We start from the raw sequence: 20,285 nt of genomic DNA on the forward strand, positions 1-20,285 counted from the left end.
CGCAGCCCTAATCGAGTTAACTTCTTGGAAGTGTTTTGTGTTTTTTTAAATTAGAAAATTTGGACCGTGACAGCCGGCACACGACGGCCTACTCCACGTTTACCCGAACGACGTCACAGGAACCTTTAAGAGGGTGGCGAGTCAAAACGTCAGTGGGCATTCTTCCCCGGCCGGCGGTGATGACCAAAGTCAACCGTTACAAATTCCATCGTCTAAGATGGCCAAGTCATCCTGTTGATGGACGTTTAAGCCCTGATAGGTGGCCACACAGACATACACACACTCCCCACAGACAGAATGGACGAGATTGACAGATACGCTTTTCACTGGATGTGTTCTTGTCGCCTTTGCGGATTTACTTAAGCTGCGTCGCTCAGATGGCGTCGCGCTCGAGTGAAACGCGCGCTTGTGTGCGTTCACCTGCGTGCGTTCATCCCTCTGTGTGTGCGTGTTCACCTGCGCTCGCTGCTACGCTGCACTCAATGACCCCGTACTCAGTGGCACCCACCACATCGTTGCTCGCTGCCTTAAACCCACAAACGTCAACGGTTTGAACAGCGGGGAGCACAACCGGTGCATCTGCCATTCGTCTCAGTCAGTCAACCCATCGCACTTGGGTCCGTCCCGTGGGCTTCTGTTAGCGTGCCTTCCGACACTTCGCACGGCTTCAAAGTGGCACAAACGCCGTGGTGACGTCACCCGCCACTCAGTGGCGGGTGACGATTTGTTGTTGTGTGTGCTCACGTGTGTGTGTGTGCTCACGTGTGTGTGCTCGCGTGTGTTCGTGCTCGCGTGTGTGTGTGTGCTCGCGTGTGTGTGTGTGCTCGCGTGTGTGTTCGTGCTCGCGCGTGTGTGTGTGCTCGCGTGTGTGTGTACTCACGTGTGTGTGTGCTCGCGTGTGTGTGTGTGTGCTCGCGTGTGTGTGTGTGTGCTCGCGTGTGTGTGTGTGCTCACGTGTGTGTGTGTGCTCGCGTGTGTGTGTGCTCGCGTGTGTGTGTGTGCTCGCGTGTGTGTGTGTGCTCGCGTGTGTGTTCGTGCTCACGTGTGTGTGTGTGCTCGCGTGTGTGTGTGTGCTCGCGTGTGTGTTCGTGCTGTGTGTGTGTGCTCACGCGTGTGTGCTCACGTGTGTGTGTGTGCTCACGTGTGTGTGTGTGTGCTCGCGTGTGTGTGTGTGCTCACGTGTGTGTGCTCACGTGTGTGTGTGTGCTCACGTGTGTGTTCGTGCTCGCGTGTGTGTGTGCTCGCGTGTGTGTTCGTGCTCGCGTGTTTGTGTGTGTGCTCGCGTGTGTGTGTGTGCTCGCGTGTGTGTGTGTGTGCTCGCGTGTGTGTGTGTGTGTGCTCGCGTGTGTGTGTGTGTGTGCTCGCGTGTGTGTGTGTCTGCTCGCGTGTGTGTGTGTGTGCTCGCGTGTGTGTGTGCTCGCGTGTGTGTGTGCTCGCGTGTGTGTGTGTGTGCTCGTGTGTGTGTTCGTGCATGCTTGTTCATCCCTATATGTGTTCGTCCCTATGTGTGTTCACCCTGCGTGTGTTCTTCTGTACGTGTTCGCATGTACGGGTGTGTTCAACCACATGAATGCGCGTGCGTTTGTTCAAGTTCATCACACCACCCCATCACACACGTTGGATTCCAGCCTTAAGTAGGTGCTCGCTAACAGCACTTCCCTCAATATGAAAAATAAGAACAGGTTTTACCCTTTCTGGCAATAAAAGATGTGTTAAGATGTTCAAACACCAAGTAGATACCTTTTGCGAGGCAGAAAGTCTGCATTAACCACACGTACTTGTGGTGAGCGTGTTTGAAGGCTCAAGAAGGAATATTTATATTGACGAGAGTGGCACAGTTCAGGGATGGGACGCGTCAGAGAGGACAAGGAGATGGAGTGATGAAATCGGCTCACGTGCAGGTGGATTTTTACACCACCGGATAGTGAGAGATGGCAACTGCTGACGGAGACCTTCATCAGCGGCAAAGTTTACAACGCAGTTACGTAACACGTTTGCATTGCCGCCAAATCAATGTGTGCACCATTTGACCACCGGTTTTCCCTTATCTGCAACACACAAACGCCTGCAGGTGTCACGCGCACTCACCCCGTTGCGTCGCCAGCGTCGCTGGCAAGAGCACGGCGCAGCCTTTGCCAAATGCGGTTCCAGTTAATGAGGGCCTCCGATATAAGCGTGGCCCCTTTATGCGTGTGCCACCGATCGCTGGAGGGCTCCAGGCCGCGGCTCAGCTCTGCCTGAAGCCCAGCATCTCACCCACCGCTCTGCCGCGCATCTTGCAGCGCGGCAGGCAGACAATTCCCTTTCTCAATCCGTACCGACTCCGTGCAGCTGACTGACAGGAGAGGCGGGCTGACCAAACCAGCTCGTTCAAGGGAGACCGTGTTTCATCCTCCTCCCCCAGGGCTTTACGACCGGAATATTTGCCAAGATGTTGTTTGCTTTCTCTCGCTCGCTCGCTCGCTACGCACTCCGATGTAAATGTTCACAACAGAGACGTTTATCGCGACATCGGAGGCCCGGGCGCAGAGCCGGCGCCGTCGCTTCAGCCTTCTCAAGCGGCGGCGTCCGCATGGCCGGTGCGACTTTTGCAGGGTGGACTTGAGCCAGGCCGGCAACCCGTTCCTGGGAGAAAAGGACATGGAGAGGTTTCGATACCAAAATCAGGACATTCGGCGCCACAGAAAGGCCTGGATCTACACAATGGAGCAGCTGCCCTACAAGATAAGAACCGTCTGTGAGTTTGTATTTATTCAGGGAAACCGCCGCAGTCCCAGGGCAGTTTGTTCATTATCGCCGGGAAGCGCCACGGGTGGCGCAAGTTGTCAGAGTGCTTGGCGGTAACGATCGGAAGATCGCCAGTTCAAATTTTGGTCATGGGCTGAATTGGCCAAATCGTCATCGGCATCAGTGTCATCATCATATGCATCATGATCCGTCCGTCATCTCGTCATTTGTAACGAGTTTGTGTACGGTATCGTTTTTTGCGTTGAACAGGGCACCTGTAGTCTCTAGTGGAGTGCTCTTGACAATAACATCTGGTAATTTATCTGCCTGGCCCAGACCCACGATGTTGTAACGGTTCTTGCGAAGTATGCTAGCTGCAAGCGAATTCGGCTCCACAACAATATCGGTTCGGAAGGCTAATCAACTCGGACAATGTGGTTCAACAATGTTTTTCTTTCTACGTGGAGACAGAATTGAGTTAGGTCATCACCGAGTAGCTGCAGCCTTCCCCTCTGGTGCTGAATTATCGCCAATCGGCATTCCAGGCATACCTCCCTCTGCGCCGCACACAGCGGAGTCTTAACGTCCCGAGTGATTTATCGTTCTTGACGGCGTGACGCTCATGCAGCGCGAAGTGAGGTGGGCACGTGGGGATATGGACGTTTTCCATGCTCCTTGTCCAATTATCGCTCGCTTGTCGTAACTGCCCTGGTTAACTTTACTCACCCACCCACCGACACACTCACTCACCCACCCAACTCACCCACCCAACTCACCCACTCACCAAATCTCTCTTCTATCACTACCACAATGGTCTCCATTCCCATGACCTTCCATCCACACTGTTCAACCTCCACCGAACTGCAGGTCCCAACAACTCACTCACTTCACCCATTCACACAATCACTCACCCACTCACTCACCCATTCACACAATCACTCACCCACTCACTCACCCATTCTCACAATCACTCACCCACACTCACCCATTCACACAATCACTCACCCACACTCACCCATTCACACAGTCCAATCAGGTCGTTAAACTAGCAACTGCGATTTTTGAGGAAGTGAAACTTATCGCTGAAAGTGAACCGCACAGCTTTTTGCAACGCGATGATTCAACGTGCATTTTGCGGTTAGGTCGCAATCACGACTTCACCAGCGGTTGTGTCGCAGCCAAACTAAAACAGAATCATCGCACGGCTGCGCAGGCGTTTAACAACGTGACAACAAAAAACAAAAGTCAGCTCGCCGCAAAGTCCGAGCGCAATTCTTGCAGCCCAATCTTTTGCTAATTTCGCACGAACCACGAATGTCAGTGCGAAGCGCGAGTAATGTGTGGGGTGCATTCACCATCGCAATGCCGCGCTCCGCCTGCTTCACGGTTGACGTTAAAGTGTGCCGTGACGTCGTTCAAACAAAAAAGTCGGCTTATTGTGCGCCGGCGTTTATGGTCCAAATTTGTTTTAAATCTTGGGTGGGCGGTTTGCACAACACAGCAGCATCACCCCTTCACCGCGACGCAGCTGCGGACTGCGCCTGCGAGAAACACGACCGCACCTTCCCGTATGATGGCCGCCCTGCCCTGTGAGCGAGGCACGAATGCCAAAGCATACGGAGTATTTGAGTGGCTTCCGGGGGGGGGGGGGGGTGTAGGCAACTGTGGTTTAAGCGTCACCACCCCCCGCTCCCTCCACTCCCCTGCCCATAACAAACGAGGTTGTTATTATTTCCCCCCAAGGCCGTGGTTTTGTTGGAGTGGAAAGTAAAAGTGCGCCTAATTAAATGCCTCAACGTAAACAAAATTTCACCCCGTTCCTCCAATTTTAAATAAAGTCACAGAGCCCAGCCGGCTCCGTTCCTGAAACCTGAATATATTTTGAATATTCTGGGGGGTTTCACAGAGGGTTCACGATGACCATATCGGGGCCCCACTGAGCTCATGCTTACAAGAATTGTATTTTTTTCTGGGTTCAAGACGCGAGTCAGCACGACTGAAACGCTGGGCCTCAAGCCCTGGGTCTGGGCGTGTCTCTCTCTGTCTGCCCCAGGTGGTTGATAATGGCTATGTGGGGGCCCAACTTATTTAATATGAATCCAGATGTGTTTTGAGTTGTATCACTTTAATATCTCACAGCTGTATAATCACTTCATCAATGCCTTGTGATTTCAGCTGACAGCATGAACATGAGATCCCTTTTGCAACTCCTGAAACATCCACTTTCCGTGGACAAATTAGCAAGGTGAGCAAAAACACCGTACGTGAGAAGTCTAGTTACGGACAACGACTGACCCCTGCCACGGGAATGTGGAATATCCACCTGGCCCGTGACCACGCGCTGGCAGCGAGCACCGTGCCGACACTCGTCTCCGGGTCGTGCCGCGTGCCGGGAAGCTTCTTCAGGGAAACCCGAATCGATGTTCACGTTAAAGTTGAATGGCCGCTCGTGGCCATGTTGGACGTCGTGCCGAGCGACGCGTGGCACGGAACGGCAGCGCGCCGGTGAGCCGCGACAGCAGCACGACTGCGAAAGCGAACGAGGTTGGCGCTACGTGCGGCTTCCGCCGTGTGCGTGTTGCGTGCTCTGCTGCGGTTGTAATGATCGTAACAATTTGCCGCCTTCATCGGGAGAGCCGCACTGAGTTGCGGGACTCTTTTCGGGAGGGTTCTGGCACGTTGGGTTTTTATTTTAGAATGTGGTGTGGGTGCACTGTTTGTGGCGTGCGTGGTGTGAGTGGTGTGGGTGGCGTGGGTGGTGTGTGTGGTGTGCGTGGTGTGGCTGGCATGCGTGGTGTGGGTGGTGTGGGTGGCGTGGGTGGTGTGGGTGGCGTGGGTGGCGTGCGTGCGTGGTGTGGGTGGAGTGGGTGGTGTGGGTGGGGTGGGTGGTGTGGGTGGTGTGAGTGGAGTGGGTGGCATGGGTGGTGTGGGTGGTGTGGGTGGTGTGGGTGGTGTGTGTGGTGTGGCTGGCATGCGTGGTGTGGGTGGTGTGGGCGGTGTGGGTGGGGTGGGTGGTGTGAGTGGAGTGAGTGGAGTGGGTGGTGTGGGTGGTGTGGGTGGTGTGTGTGGTGTGGCTGGCATGCGTGGTGTGGGTGGTGTGGGTGGTGTGGGTGGGGTGGGTGGTGTGGGTGGTGTGAGTGGAGTGGGTGGTGTGGGTGGTGTGGGTGGTGTGGGTGGGGTGGGTGGTGTGGGTGGTGTGGGTGGTGTGTGTGGTGTGGCTGGCATGCGTGGTGTGGGTGGTGTGGGTGGGGTGGGTGGTGTGGGTGGTGTGTGTGGTGTGGCTGGCATGCGTGGTGTGGGTGGTGTGCGTGGTGTGGGTGGTGTGAGTGGTGTGAGTGGAGTGGGTGGCATGCGTGGTGTGGGTGGTGTGGGTGGTGTGGGTGGTGTGTGTGGTGTGGCTGGCATGCGTGGTGTGGGTGGTGTGCGTGGTGTGGGTGGTGTGGGTGCACTGTTTGTGACGTGCGTGCCGTGCGCTCCGCAGTGCGCAGTGCCGGCGCTGCGTCGTGGTGGGCAATGGGAACGTGCTCAAGGACAGCGGCCTGGGCAGCTGCATCGACTCCTACGACATCGTCATACGGTGAGACGGCGACGATGAATATAATAATAGCAATACTGATTGTTAGAATCACGACGGTCAGAACGAATGGAATTTGTGCAAGGTGATCACCGGTGGGCGGGGGGAGGCGACGCCGCTGTGTGGTACCCGATCGATGAGACTCTCAACGTCGAGACCGGCTTTGCTCCTGCCAGCGTGCGCTCTGTTGCATTAAACGCTGCTGGAAGTATGCAGAAGCATGTGCGGCTGATGGGATAGGTTTCACATCGTTATTTATTACGTGGAGGGGCAGATTTGGGAAGGAGGATATGTGTATTGTTTGCTGCTGCAATTTTTTTTTACCCAATTCTGTAATTATATAACTTTGTTATTTGGCTAATTTTTACAGGGTGCCGCCGGCACGCATTGACCGACCTCCGTTTGTTTGGCTCACGTCAAGAGATCTTTAACATCGACTGTGAAGCAGACGGGGGTCGTGGGGCAGTGAGACCAACTCGCTACGGTTTAGCCGCCCGCCACGTCCGCCAGTCGTTGTGAGCGTCGCTCCTCAGCCTCAAAGTGCACGGCCCAGTTAGCATCCTCACGAGCCTCCTCCACTCGAGGCCGATCTTGATGCCGCTGATACCAAACCATCGAGAAGTCCACTCGGCTCCACATCATGCTCTACCACACCAGCCCGCTCAGAGCTTCTTCAGCCTGTGCTGTGCCCGTTTAGCCCCCTCTATGTGGCCACACGCACACGAAGACCCCCCCCCCCCCACCGTAGCCATTAACAGACTGTTGGGGCAAGTTCTTTTTGCAAGCACCTAATCAGGCCGGCAAGGCACACGAGGGGCTGGGTGGCCAACACGACGCTCAGTTGCCTTTATCTCCCAGTGCTGATGTTTACACACCCCATCGGGCACTCGTTTAAGGCTGAGTCAACCTAGAACAGACTCAGAACCAGTGTAAAATATTCGCCACTGTTATTGTTCACGAGCGAAGACTCGAACTCGGGCCGCCGCATTTGTAGCACAGTGCACGAGCCGCTACACTACCGCGCCCGCGCACCACGCGCACCACGCGCACCACGCGCACCACGCGCACAAGCGCCAACGATCTTCTTTGTGCGTGCAGCATGAACGACGCGCCGCTGCGCGGGTTCTCCCGCGACGTGGGGAACCGCACGTCGCTGCGGCTCTGCTACCCGGAGTCGTTGCCGGACACGAGCGCCGAGCACGACCGCTCCTCCTTCCTCGTCTTCCTGCCCTTCAAGTCGCGCGACCTCCAGTGGCTGTTGGCCGTCCTGCGCAAGCAGCCCGTGGTGAGTGCCGCGTGATGGGGACGATGGTAGCGGCAGAGGGCGGGGGGGGGGTAGTTGTTGGTAGGATCCACCCCCTTGTTCACGCCAGGGCATCTCGGAGCGATTTACTCACGGGATATGCGACTGGCATCGCGTCTCGTCGCAACGCCAGCATCTACGCTCCAAGCCACCCATAAGTCTGCCAGTAGTGGGCGATGGTTGCCATGTGGTCTAGCCTAGGGGACCCCCAGTGGCAGCTGTCCCTGTGTGGCACGAGGTGACTCGGCATCTGCATTTAAAGCTGCCATAAGTCTGCCAGTAGTGGGCGATGAATGGCATGTGGTCTAGCCTGCTCTGGTGGGGGATGCCGGCCTGCGCCGTAATGGATCGCCCACTGGACCTACGCTCACAGCATGACATTTGGTCGGGAATGTTTGGAATGCGCTGCCCCTTACTGCGCTGACCCGCAGGTCAACTTGTGGAGATCTCGGAGTTAGCTCCGTGGTGTCCGCTTCCCTGGGCCATTCTCCACTGCTCTGTGAGAGTTTCCGAATGGATTCTTCGCTTCTCGACGCGATGCTTATAGCACGACGGGATAACTTGGGGTGTATTTTATTGCGGACGCGCAGTACTATAATCCATCACAGATTTTTGGGCTTGGCCACATGACGATATGAGCAAATGTAGCAAGCATATAAGTATCTGTAATAGAGGTTGTTTTTGGGTTGGATCGCGAAAATATGAATGTGTCGTTAAACCCGCCACCACCCGACAGCCAATTAGCAAGGTTTGTCACGTAAACAGAACGGGCAAATTCGTTACTAGTTCAGCACACCGGTGAATTGGAGAATGAACCCACAAAATGTACAATTGTATCTGATTATATACACATCTACAAAGTACCTAATTAGACAAGTATCTGATTAGATACATTCATTTGTGAGAATTCTTCAACTGAGCCGGGGAGTGAGCTGTTATGATAAAAAGTGATCACGCTGAACGCTGTCACACGTGACAATTCAATGAGTTTAAGTCCTCGCGCAGTGCAGTGAAGGGGTACTTTAGAGACACGAATTTTCCCAGATCATTATGTGTCGTCTAATCCCGGAGGCGTTCAGTAACTCACAGCACGGGAGAGGATTGAATGAATATCGGAAATGAATAAATGTACAACGCGAAGAAATTACGGCCGAACAAAATACGCGCAGAAAGATGGACGCAATAGCTGTGAACGCTGAAACCAGCATGGCAATGTGTCGTGATGAGCGCAACACCCAGTCACCTTTGTCTCCCCCAGTGCTGACATTGCACCGCCCATGCTGTTTACCCACCAAAAGGTTGCGTTGACTCAAGGCAGTTCCTCCAGGCCGAGTTCGCAGCACGCGTCACCCATGTTTGTCCCGGCTGGGAGGGAGTGACTTTGGCCACTGGGAATACGGCTTATTGAACCAGCCGGAGCGCCACCACTCCCCGCTAATCACACGCATGCACAAAGATCCCCCCGTACAGCCTTTAACAGGCTGGTGGGGCAAATGCTGTGAGCGAACGCAGATGAAAGTCGGCACAGCACATGAGGGGGTTGGTTTCCAGTGGCGATATTTACACAAAGAGCCACGTACTCATTTGAAGCTGAGTTGAACTTGAGGAGGTCCAGGACCGGTTGAGATAATTATAATCGACACTGGTGTTGGCAATGAGCAGAAATCGAAGTTGGGTCGCCGGGCAGAGCGCACAGGACGCTCATCACTGCGCCCCACAACCACCACCACCTAGTCACTACTCCACCACCAACAATACCACCACCACCACCACTAAATAGTTACACGCTACCACCACCAACATCGCCGCTGTCACCAACACCACCATCACCACCACCACTGCTTAGTCACTACATCATCACCACCACCGCTGAGTCACTTACACCACCATCATTGCTACTATCACCACCGTCACCACCACCACTACCACCATCAGCGAAACACGAGTTGTTTGTGCGAAGGTCACCGACACGCTCCGACTGATCGCTACTGAACTCCGTCCGCCCTCGTCTGTAGAGTACGCACGGGTTCTGGAAGACTCCGCCGAAGGCAACGTCGTTCGCGAGCGACCACATGAACATCATCAACCCCGATCTCATCAAAGTGGCCGGGCAGCACTTCGTCGGAATCTCTCCGGAGAATCTCATCTCAGCGGTAACGCCGAGCGTCTAGCACACACAGACACACGCACGCAAGCACACACGCACACATGCACGGACACATGCATGCAAGCACGCACGCGCGGCGTGATGGAGAAACCTCCGCTCCGAACTCCCGCGAGGCATCGCGTTGGAGAGCGACCCCGTGCAGAGCTGCTCTTTGATTTCCCGAGTCCGAGGGAGCGTCTCCCCTTGCATTTCCCCCGCAACACAGTGTTTAGAGTCACACGAGCGGCGATCACACTGCAACGCTCAGTTCCCACAGCCGACGTTGAGGCTGCATTGGTAACGATGGTGGATGGAGGGGGCAGGGGGGGCGATTTTTTGCGTGGTCACCGTTGACTGGGATGATATCGTACGGTACGAAATCCACGATGAATCCTCTCGTCCACTTTCCTAAATCGGGATTATCGTTGTTGTTGGTTTGTTTTATTTATTTCATTTATTTGCGTATAATTTCTCCCGACCAAATATTCACGAAATAAAAAAAATCTCAATAATAAAATAGGAACAAACTCAACACGTGTGTCAATGACATAACCGCATGTGCGTGCATGTGCATGCATGCATGCGTGCGTGTGATTGGGCGTGATGCTGGCCACCCACCCCCACGTGTGGCATGCCGGCCTGCCTAGGTGCTGCTCGCTAACAGCACTTTCCCAAACATTCTGTTACACGCTACACGGGGGATCTTTGTACTTGGACTTGTTCTTAAAGAAACAAAATATCCTTGGCGACGTTGCGGGCAATGTCCCTTCTTCGTAGTACATAGCGAGGCCCGTAGAGAGAGGGGGAGTGGATGGTGGGAGTTGGAGACAGCGGTTCCTTTTAACTCCGTGGGTACCTGATGAGAATTAGGGTGAGAAATTGTTTTTCGATGACCCGGTTTTTAAATTGGCATGTGAATAGTGACGCTAACTGTAGCTGATGAGTAGTAATTCAACAGGTGTCACGTTGCCTGTTGAACAGTGCCCTTCCTTATTACAGACCAATTCAGACTTTCTCGGTCACCCCGTGTCATTTATAGATCTCAACGTTCATCCTACAAAGTCCCATCACAATGGAGAAACACAAATATATTTGTTTTGTTGTTGCCTGTATTGAAACGGCTGTACGCCGTATGGACCTGAAAACTCAATTCCCCTGTACAAGAACACGGGTAAACCGTGTGGGTTGACAGCTATGGATGAGTGAGCTGAGTAATTAACAATCGGCGCACCGTGAAACGTTCGTTGTGCACCACGTGACAATGACGTATCTGGTGGTGGAGGGTTTTTCGTGGCCTAACCCCACAAATCAATTATGAATCACAATAAAGTTCTAATGAAAGAGCTAATTGCCCTTGAAATTATGTGCTTTTAAAAAAAATTTCCACGGTGATTGGTGACATGATGTTGAACGTCTTTTGCCCGGAGCCAACCGTGCTAATCGGAGGTGATATTTGTACGATTTTCTTTTTGTAGTTTCTTGTGAATGACATTAATGTATCTTTTAGGCCACCGGCTCCTCTCTGGGTGGCTGCTGCCCGCTTGTCTGTGGTTCCTCCTCCCGGCGGTGGCGCGTTCTGAGTTATTATCATCACCGTCATCGTCACCGTCATCGTCACGCGTATCCAACAAAAGGGGGACCGTTGCACCAGGTCGTGCGACCTCTTACGACGGCACCGGCAGCAGAGGTTTTCTCTCGCTGCTCCTCGCGGCATCTCGCGGGCGACAAGTCCGCACCGCCCACTAAATTGAGGGCACGACCCCGGGGGGAGGGGGGGTGGGATGGGGGCGCCGTTCCTGCGTGAGGTGGTAATCCGCTCCGTCGGGGGGGGGGGGGGGGGGGGGCCTTCAGTGGATCGAGACGACGAGCAGCGGCGGTGCCCCGAATAACGATGGCCGCCCCCTTCGAAGTTGAGTAGCGGCACGCACGCGGCGCTCTGAACGCGCCGTGGATTGCAAAGTCGCGACGATTAAACAGCTGCCGCGCGGCCTCCACTTTTGAGCGAAACTTAACGTGACACCCCCCCGCCCGCCTCAGACAATCAATCGCGCAAGTTGAACCTCGGGCTGGCGGTTGTGGTTCAGCATTTGTTAAGGGGTTGTGTTGTTTTTAACGATTGCCAGCGAAATTAATTTACACCCTCTCAGCCAGCAGACCGCAGACTTGGTGAGAAATGTCGCGCGACGGAATCGCTGAGCTCGCACCTGAGATGTGGTGCCGCGCCTTGACCCCCCCCCCCCCCCCCCGGGGCATGTCGCTCGACCGAGTGCCCCACCCCAGCACCTCGCGCTCAGCGCTCAGCGCTTCTGACAAACGCTGAGGGATGCGCTGGCCGCCTGCCAAATGTGGAACTTCTGGTTTTGGTCCTCGTGCCGAGTTGTTTGGACAGCCGCCCGACACTGTGATGAATTCCCAAGTGCGTGTGTGCATGCGTGTGTACGTGCGTGTGAGCTATGAGTGTGTACGTGCGTGTGAGCTATAAGTGTGTACGTACGTGTGAGCGATGAGTGTGTACGTACGTGTGTACGTACGAGCGCCGCACGACGAATCCAGCGCTCGATTCCCGCTCACGGCCAACACCAGTGGTGACGATTATCTGAACCGGTCGTGAGCCTCCCCTAGGTCGACTCAGCATTAAATGAGTACCTGGTGCGGTGTGTAAAAGCATCGCCACTGGGGAGACAAAGGCGGTCGGCCATGCTGCTGGCCACCCACCCCCTCGTGTACCGTGCCGGCCTTCATAGGTGCTACTCGCTAACAGCACTTGCCCCAGCAGTCTGCTAAGGCTCGACGGGGGAGTGAGAGGGAAGCAGAAGTGGTGCTCTGAGTGTGCTGCGTCTCACTCTTGGCCAATGCCGGCGACAACAATCTGCACCAGTTCTGGGCATCCCCTCTGCCTCCACCGAGTTCCTGGTGCGATGTGTAAACATCGCCACTGGGGAGGCAAAGCATTCCCTGTCCACATCCATCAGCCATGCAGATTTCCATACGGCCCATATCTGATGGGAGAGCCTTTCGACATCTGTCAAATTCACTGGGATTGGTTCAGGCCAGCCTCGGTCTCAGTGGCTCGTCAACCAGTTCCAGAGTTAACTTGTGTTGATCCCATGTGCTGCTGGCATGATGCACTTCCAGAAGGCCGTGTTGGCCGATGGGATGTGTAACAAAATAAACACAAAAACGTTTATGCGAAGAGACGGATACGTCGAGGAGGAATGTTGCCAGTTATTCGCACCAGGGTCGTCTTTTCGCACTGCTGGTTGGTGTGACGTTCTTACCCACCACGTGTGTCAGGCCTCATCACAAATTCATCACAAATTCATCACAAATTCATCACAAATTCATCACAAATTCATCACAAATTCATACCTCCGCCCGCTGTGGCAGTTATCGCATACTGGGGCACATTCTGTAGGTTGAAAGTTCAAACGCCGGTCAGGAATCGACTAAACACATTATACCTTCATGGTGGGACATACTAAGTATTAGATCATGTTGGTGCTATAAATGTCCAAATGATGGGCCACTTTGTTGAACTATCATTTGTGTCCAGGTCGCTTCTGAAAGATAAGTTCGTACCTCAGTGGGTGTGGCCTGGTCGCATGGGGATGGTTTATTTGTGTTTGTATCTGTGTTTGGGTGATTTGTTTACTTTTCTTGTACTTTGCACTGCTATCGTGTTGTTGTGCTCTTTGTTGTTGTAACCCGCCCCTACTGGGCATCTGTGAAAATAACGAACTTTACAGCTCAACGGATTCCTCCGGTCTCGTCAATGTTATAATTCTGATGATCCCTGTACAACGTGTGCGTGTGGCTCCCTCTTGTGGACGAACCCTGGTGCCGGCGCCGTGCGTCCTCCGTCGAGCGGAGCTTGTGAATCCTTTCTTCTGCCGGACTGTCGGTTCGATTCCTCGACCAATCGGACGACATGAAAGTAGCTCAAAGTCGTGTTTTTCTGGGTTAGATCGCGTAACTAAAAATGCGTCGTCAAACCCGCCACCATCCGACGCAGCCAGTTATCAAGGTTTGTCACCTAAACAGAACGTGCCAATTCGTTACAATTCCTGCACACCGGTGCGTTGGAGAGTAAACCCACAATATTTACACTTCGAGTACGACGTTTTGCCAGTAATTACAACCGGCATCACACCGCTGTGCTGTACTCGTAACGAATCGGCACGTTCTGTTTACGTGACACATCTTACTAATTGGCTGTGTCTGGTGGTGGCGGATTTAACAACGTATTTATATTTCCACGATCTAACCCAAAAAAACCTCTATTATAGATCATATTGGTCGTTAAAGCCTACGTGTTAAAATTAAAGTATCTGTTAACATGGGCGGTGTGTAAATATCAGCAACTATGAGAGACAAAGGTGGCTGGGCATGGTACTGGCCACACCACCACCACCTTCTTGCACTCTGACAGCCTTCAGAGGCGTTTCCATTAAAAATGTTTTTTTAGTAAAAACTCGTCCCCCGCTAAAGAGGGCATCGCAATTCTTTACAGTATAAGTTGAACGAAGGTAGTTACTATACCTATACAATCAAGAAACCTATAAAAAATATCACAATGAGAGGACATACTCAAGGAAAAGTAAAAATTAGTCTCGCAGAGTTTCCTAAACTCTTTGTTTGCATGTTCACCACAAGTTTATGTGGTTAATGCAGACATGATTCCTTGTGAAAGGTTTATATTTGGTGTTTTAACATCTTAACATCTCCTGTTTTATTGCTAGAAAGGGTAAAACCTATTATGATATATTTCCTAAACTGTTTGGTGCTCGGAGCCAATCTGAGGGCCGGCGAAAGAGACTTCACATCTTAGGTGCCACACTCGAGAAGGCCCTACTACTGCCCAACGTGGAACGATCGCAAGCAGCACTTGCCCCAATAGTCTGTGAAAGGCCAAACCGCGGGATCTGTTAATCGTGCGTTGATGTGTGTGTGGAGCGGTCGTGGAGCGGTTAGCGTGCTGCGCTACGGCCCCGGCGACCCGAGTTCGATTCCGGCTCACGGCCAACACCAGTGACGATTATCTGAACCGGTCCTGAGCCTCCCCTAGGTCGACTCAGCCTCAAATGAATACCTCGCGCGTTTGTGTAAATATCGCCAATCGGGAGACAAAGGCGGTCGGGTGTTGTGTGGGCCACCCACCCCCTCGTGGGCAGTGCCGGCCTTGATCGGTGCCCGCGTACAGCGCTTGCCCCAACAGTCTGTTAAAGGCTACACGGGGGGGGGGGTCTTTTTGTTTTTATTTCACAGCCCCTGACTCCCACAACGGGCATCATCGCCATCACGATCGGGCTGCGTCTGTGCGACGAGCTGCACATCGCCGGCTTTGGCTACAACGCCAGTTCACCGGACAACCCGGTGCATTACTACGGCAACGACACCATGTCCTTCATGAACAAGGTGTGCGCAGGCCCCAGCGTCCGCACGACGGGGCTCCCGTGTCCCTCCGCCCACCGGAGGGTTCATCGTCGTCATCGTCGTCGTCGTCGTCGCAATCATAATGATGCCAAGCTATAACACGCCACCGTCGCCGCACAGCTCTCGCCCATCGCTCTCGTAGAGAGAAAGAGAGAGGGCGGCTCAGAGGCGCGAGGAGGAACCGCATCACGAGTGGGGAAGGCGGCAGTGGCGGCCGGGGGGGTTGAGCCGGCGCTACCAACAACTGCCCAAGCTCTGCGGTCCTCTGTAGAGTTGTTATTTGACAATTGACGAGTGTTTACACGCAAGTCCTATACGGAGGGAACTGGTGGAGTCCACATTTTTACTGCACCACCTCCTCCTGGGAAGCCAGGCTATGGCTCACCGACCCCCACGGGAAGCGAGTTTTGTAAAAATGCGTGTGACCCACCAGCCTTCACATCCACAGTGCTGGATTGCAGGCATGCGCCACCACCGCCCGGCTAAAGAATGTCTGTATCTAGTCACTGAGCCATCCTCACTGAGATCCTGGGTCTGAGTGCCTCTCTCTGTCTGTCAGAGGGTTCATAATCTCTGAGCCAGAACCACTGCATTCACCCTCTGACAGACAGAGAGAAACACTCAGACCCAGGGTCTCAGTGGGGCTGGCACAGTTACTGATGTAGACATTACGAACCCTCTGAAAGACAGAGAGAGACACTCAGACCCAGCGTCTCAGTGGGGCTGGCACAGTTACTGATATAGACATTATGAACCCTCTGACAGACAGAGAGAGACACTCAGACCCAAGGTCTCAGTGGGGCTGGCACAGTTACTGATATAGACATTATGAACCCTCTGACAGACAGAGAGAGACACTCAGACCCAGGGTCTCAGTGGGGCTGGCACAGTTACTGATATAGACATTATGAACCCTCTGACAGACAGACAGAGAGAGACACTCAGACACAGGGTCTCAGTGGGGCTGGTTCAGTGTCTACATCAGTCACTGATCCAGCACCACTGAGACCCTGGCTTCTAGACGTGGAGGAATGTCCCCGGCAAACCATGGCCCAAATAATCCCCATGATCGCACAACAAGGGGAGACCCCCCCCCCCATCCAGCTTTGGATTGATAAAACGGGGCTCTATCTGAAAGAATAGGTTTTATCCTTTCTGGCAATGAAACAGGCGTTAAGGTTAAAACATCTAATTGAAACCTTTTTTAAGGAACCATGCCTGCATTAATCACATATACTTGTGGTGAACATACAAACAAAAACATGCTCTGATAGTATATGCATTGTGTTTTAAATTGATTGGTCCACACCAGAGACAGCTTTCTTTAGAGCCTAGTCTCAAACATTGTTAGACCAGAGGATGCCTAAAGGCGAACAGCACAAAGACAATGCCACCATCAGGACATTGAGAGCTCGGGGTGAGCAGCTACATCATGGGACCTCCCTTGCCAGTATCAAAATGCAACAATAGGTTTTACCATTTCTGTCAATTAAACAATTGTGTTAAGATGTTAAAACACCAAACTGAAAATTCAAACAAATTAAACATGCTCTGGTAGTACTCTGGTAGTATATGCATTGTGTTTGGTTTGCATGTTCACCACAAGCATTGTGGTTAATGCACACATGATTCCTTGCAAAATGTTTCAGTTTGGTGTTTTAACATCTTAACACCTGTTTTATTGCCAGGAAGGGTAAAATCTATTATTTTATGTTGATACTGGCAAGGGAGCTCCCATGATGGGCTCTATCTGCACTGTGATTATAGAATTACATAGTGATACGTAAAAATAGTGATACTCGCATATATATATTGTGCCCATAACGTAACCAAACGTCTCAGAGCACGTATTTTTTTTTTACCTGCGGAACTCCGTATGAGCAGCTCGTCCGGACGTGTGGCATAAAGGGAACTAAGCATCTTGCCTGTGAGTTGGCAATAATATACCGGTAGGGGGCGATCTTTCCATTCGTTATATCAATTGTTTAATTTCAGAGTGATTTTTTTGTCACATTTACCATTACTATTATTCTGTTTGTTTACCCAGGAAAGCTTCACTGAGTCTTCAGGACTGTTTTTCAGGAGGATCCTGCAAAGGTTTTCACAGCAGGAGGGCGACGCTCGCTGATATGTGTAATACCAAATTACTCAACTGCGGTGTAATATATAAAATTGAGCAAATTTGTCCGGTGACGCTGGCACATGATGGCCTACTCTTGCGAATGACATCACAGGGTCTTTGACGTCCCCTGTGAAGCAAGCGGAACATCTTATTTCATGCTTAACATACCCGCAGCATTAACCAGGGCGGCCGCTGTGGATCGAACCACGAACCTCTGCGACAAGCGACGAGGACATCCACTGCCACGGCTGGGCCGTGTCTCTGCCCCAGCGATTGTTCAGCGTTTCCGCTTTGCAGCGAATGAACGAGAAAAGCACGTGAGCAGCTGTTGATCGCCGTGCCCTTCCTTGTCTTGCAGTCAACGACCCACAACATCACGGCGGAAGCAGCTTTCATTCACAAGCTCGTGGAGGACCGAGTTATCCTGGACCTGACGAGGCGGAGCAACAACCACGATACTCGGAAGAATGAACTGTGCAAAACCACGTGACGTTATTTAACAACAAAAAATTACGCAATTTTTTTTAGCATAATATTGAAGTTTTTAAATGTATTACCAATTCACATTCCAACGATACTCCGATGACGACGACGATGGCGACGATGACAAGTCTGACTATATCACGAGCTGATGAACGCGTTGTTTACGTAAGAAACCGCTCGACGCGAACGGCACGGCAAATGAGAAAGTGGCCGTAGAAGACGATGTCATGGAACTAACTCTGAGGTCGCTTCAATTGGTGTCTAATCGACGCTGGACGGTGGAGCGTTCCACGTGCCGTGCGGCAGTCGGTAGCGGTGCTCGGCGTAAAGCAAACCAAGCAAGAGGCCTCGGGGGCCCCACGTAGCTCGAAGGGACCCGGAATCACGACCCAGATTAAACCCATCTCCATCTTGTCTACATCTCTCATCTCACTGTACCTATTTCACCTGTATCTCTCTTGTCATCTCACTACATCCCTACGTCATACTGCTTTGCACTGGCTTCGGGAAGCTAATGTGATTGAGCTTATTGGCTTGTGATTGGTCGATCGCACTTTCAAGCCAATTTTCTAAATGATGGTTTTCACACGAAAATAAAAGCTATCCACGTTTCCCGCCGCCCCCCCCCCCCCCCCCCATTTTATTTAATTTTAGTAAGCTGTTGTCCATTTCATTTTTTTTTAGAACGGAAAAGAAAATTGGAAAATCCGTTTCAATGTATGGAAATGAATGTGGCGTGTGCAAGACGGCATAATACCGCCGCTGCCTTATCTGTAGATGCTCAAGAAATGTCAGCGGTGAATGTCATGAAGAGTGACTACAGTGTCATACGAACGACACTACCTGCAACAGAAAGTTGCGGGGTTTTTTTGTTTGTTAAATCGTCGTAGCAATTAAGTTTTATTGATTGTAAATAATGTAAACCTTAGACATATCACGTCACCGCGTGGGTTTTCCACGGTTGTGCCGCCGTGCGGCTCCTCCGATGTGTTTTTTTTTCGGGTTGTGTTGTTCGGAAAAAAACGATGTTTGACGTTTTTGCTCCCAGCAGTTTCTGAAGAAGCTCCCCAGCAGCGCTTGTAGCGAAACGTTGAGCACCGTGCAAAACTTGCCGGAACAACCCCACGGAGAACGCAGCAGAGAGTCATGTCCTGTCATATAATTTAAACAACTATAGATTTTATTTTTACATCAAGACAAAAGTAGCTCTCTCCGCTGTGTTCTTGGGTCATACTGCGTGCTGTGTGAGCTGTTCTGCGTGATGTCCGACGCTTCGTTCCAGAGAGCATCTTCAACAACCGAGCAACACGTGGGGGAGCTATGCGGCACAATCACGAAGAGCCCTCGTGGGCGTATCCAAGACTCATTTTACAGGGGGCTACTGCTTGGAATTGGGCGGCCAATTCCATTTAAGAGTTCAGACACATTTCTGAAGTGATCACATACCTGTCAACCCCGTATCGGTGCCCTACCTTTATAAAAGACCAATTCAGACATTATTGGTCAACCCGTGCCCTTTACAAATCCCAACGTTTATCCTACAAAGTCCCATCACAAGGGAGAATCACAAATAAATAGACAAATGTGTTTTGCCCGTATTGAAACGGCTGTACGCGGTATGGACCTGAAAACTCCATTACCCTGTACAAGAATACGGGTAACCCGTATGGGTTGACAAATGTAATCTTATCCCTACTGAAACTAAAATAAACACATTACCAAAATAATGTGAAATACAGTACAACAATTTGAAAACATTGTCAACATTTCTACTTGTAGGAATCCGACATTATGGCAAGAGAGTGAATTGGGCTGAGCCTGATTGTATCAAGAGAATGATTAGGAGTGTCCCTTGTCATTAACTAAGGACAACTAACATGTGCGTATATATTGTCGGGTGTATTGCACATTTTTACATTAATGTATTTTTTTATTATTAGAATTATCGTCTCGTTTGTTTAAATGTCTAGTGCCTTAATATTATATAATGTGAAAACCACTGACAATGCTACTGTAAATCTGTTGGAAGGCTGAAGGGTTATTGAGCATAGTTTCATAACCCTTCGTTGTCTCTCTGTTTAGTCATTTTCTGCTGCTAAGAAAATTGTGTTGTTTTTACAATTTTAACAGATGATTAAACAACACCGGCTTAATTGTTTGTCCTCAATCTTGATTTGAAGCTTTCGTGACTGCAGGAATGCATACTCTTTGGTTCTTTCGGTAAAGTCACGTAGGTAGAAAAATAAAATAAAATATCACGACGTTTCGATCGCAACACAAGCGGTCGTCCTCAGGCGGAAAAAACAATCGGGCAGTGGAACTGCTGAGCCGGCGAGAGAGCTGTTACAACAAAGAGGTTATATATGTGGCGAAGGGCAAACAGGCGGGGTCTGAGCTGGAAAGAAATTCCATCCCCGGACGCAAGCATGTCAGTTGTGTTAATGGGGGAGATTAAAGACTGATTTTAAAGTCACACACGCACACACATGCTGGTCCA

The 20,285-nt window shown here is 51.8% G+C and overlaps 1 protein-coding gene across 3 annotated transcripts in view; it reads left to right on the plus strand.

Moving 5' to 3' along the window:
• Positions 1-19,941, plus strand: part of LOC133352631 (type 2 lactosamine alpha-2,3-sialyltransferase-like) — a 61,534-nt gene extending 41,593 nt beyond the window's left edge. For all 3 annotated transcript variants that reach the window (XM_061568393.1, XM_061568408.1, XM_061568402.1), the window contains 7 exons: positions 2,595-2,737; positions 4,903-4,972; positions 6,209-6,304; positions 7,400-7,586; positions 9,620-9,757; positions 15,016-15,165; positions 17,664-19,941. In XM_061568393.1, the coding sequence (XP_061424377.1) occupies positions 2,595-2,737; positions 4,903-4,972; positions 6,209-6,304; positions 7,400-7,586; positions 9,620-9,757; positions 15,016-15,165; positions 17,664-17,795 (916 nt within the window). In that variant the 3' untranslated portion in view covers positions 17,796-19,941. The remainder of the gene's footprint in view (positions 1-2,594; positions 2,738-4,902; positions 4,973-6,208; positions 6,305-7,399; positions 7,587-9,619; positions 9,758-15,015; positions 15,166-17,663) is intronic.
• The last annotated feature ends 344 nt before the right edge of the window (positions 19,942-20,285 follow it).

This window comes from Lethenteron reissneri, chromosome 5 (assembly GCF_015708825.2).
Source record: "Lethenteron reissneri isolate LAM-NWPU_2019-01 chromosome 5, ASM1570882v1, whole genome shotgun sequence".
In the NCBI taxonomy this organism is placed as follows: Eukaryota; Metazoa; Chordata; class Hyperoartia; order Petromyzontiformes; family Petromyzontidae; genus Lethenteron; species Lethenteron reissneri.